We start from the raw sequence: 978 nt of genomic DNA on the forward strand, positions 1-978 counted from the left end.
TATTGGATTTTTTGGGGATATCTCCAAATATTCACATCCAAATATTGGATTTTTTGGGGGGATACCTGCAAATACTGACATCCGCTGATTGGATTTTTGTATCCAAATGTTGGATTTTTGGGGGGATTATATCCAAATATTCACACCCAAACATCGGATATTTCCAGACAGCGAATGCGACCTTTTATTTTCCCAGGAATATTCGCAATTCCAGCAGCATCACACGGAGAGGAGTCAACTCCCCCAGCATCGCAGCAGCTCCGTGCTCATCCAGAGGGAGGATCCCACGATCCCTGAGATCCCCGTGATCCCTGAACCTGATCCCTGTGATCCCTGTGTCCCATTTCTGTGTCCAATCCCCATTATCCCTGTGACCAATCCCTGCTATCCCTGTTTCCAATCCCTGTATCCAATCCCTGTTTCCAATCCCTGTTATCCCTGTATCCAGTCCATTATCCCCATGTCCAATCCCTGTTATCCCTGTTTCCAATCCTTGTTTCCAATCCCTGTTATCCCTGTTTCCAGTCCCTGTTATCCCTGTTTCCAGTCCCTATTATCCCTGTGTCCAACCCCTGCTATCCCTGTTTCCAATCCCTGTATCCAAACCCTGTTTCCAATCCCTGTTAACCCCGTTTCCAATTCCTGTTATCCCTGCTTCCAATCTCTGTGTCCAGTTCCTGTTATCCCTGTATCCAATCCATTATCCCCATGTCCAATCCCTGTTATCCCTGTTTCCAATCCCTATTTCCAATCCCTATTATTCCTGTGTCCAATCCCTGTTATCCCTGTTTCCAATCCCTGTGTCCAATCCCTATTATTCCTGTTTCCAATCCCTGTTATCCCTGTTTCCAATCCCTGTTATCCCTGTGTCCAATTCCTGTTTCCAATCCCTATTATTCCCATGTCCAATCCCTGTTATCCCTGTGTCCAATCCCTGTTATCCCTGTTTCCAATTCCTGTTATCCCCATTTCCAATCC

At 46.1% G+C, this 978-nt stretch overlaps 1 protein-coding gene across 1 annotated transcript in view; it reads right to left on the bottom strand.

Annotated features, from left to right (window-relative positions):
- Window positions 1-81, bottom strand: part of NDUFS2 (NADH:ubiquinone oxidoreductase core subunit S2) — a 6,892-nt gene extending 6,811 nt beyond the window's left edge. The window contains exon 1 of the mRNA XM_029958039.1: window positions 66-81. Coding sequence (XP_029813899.1) covers window positions 66-81 — 16 coding nt within the window. The remainder of the gene's footprint in view (window positions 1-65) is intronic.
- Window positions 82-978: the final 897 nt, after the last annotated feature.

This window comes from Manacus vitellinus, unplaced genomic scaffold (genome assembly GCF_001715985.3).
Source record: "Manacus vitellinus isolate BGI_N305 unplaced genomic scaffold, ASM171598v3 scaffold_138_pilon, whole genome shotgun sequence".
Classification (NCBI taxonomy): domain Eukaryota; kingdom Metazoa; phylum Chordata; class Aves; order Passeriformes; family Pipridae; genus Manacus; species Manacus vitellinus.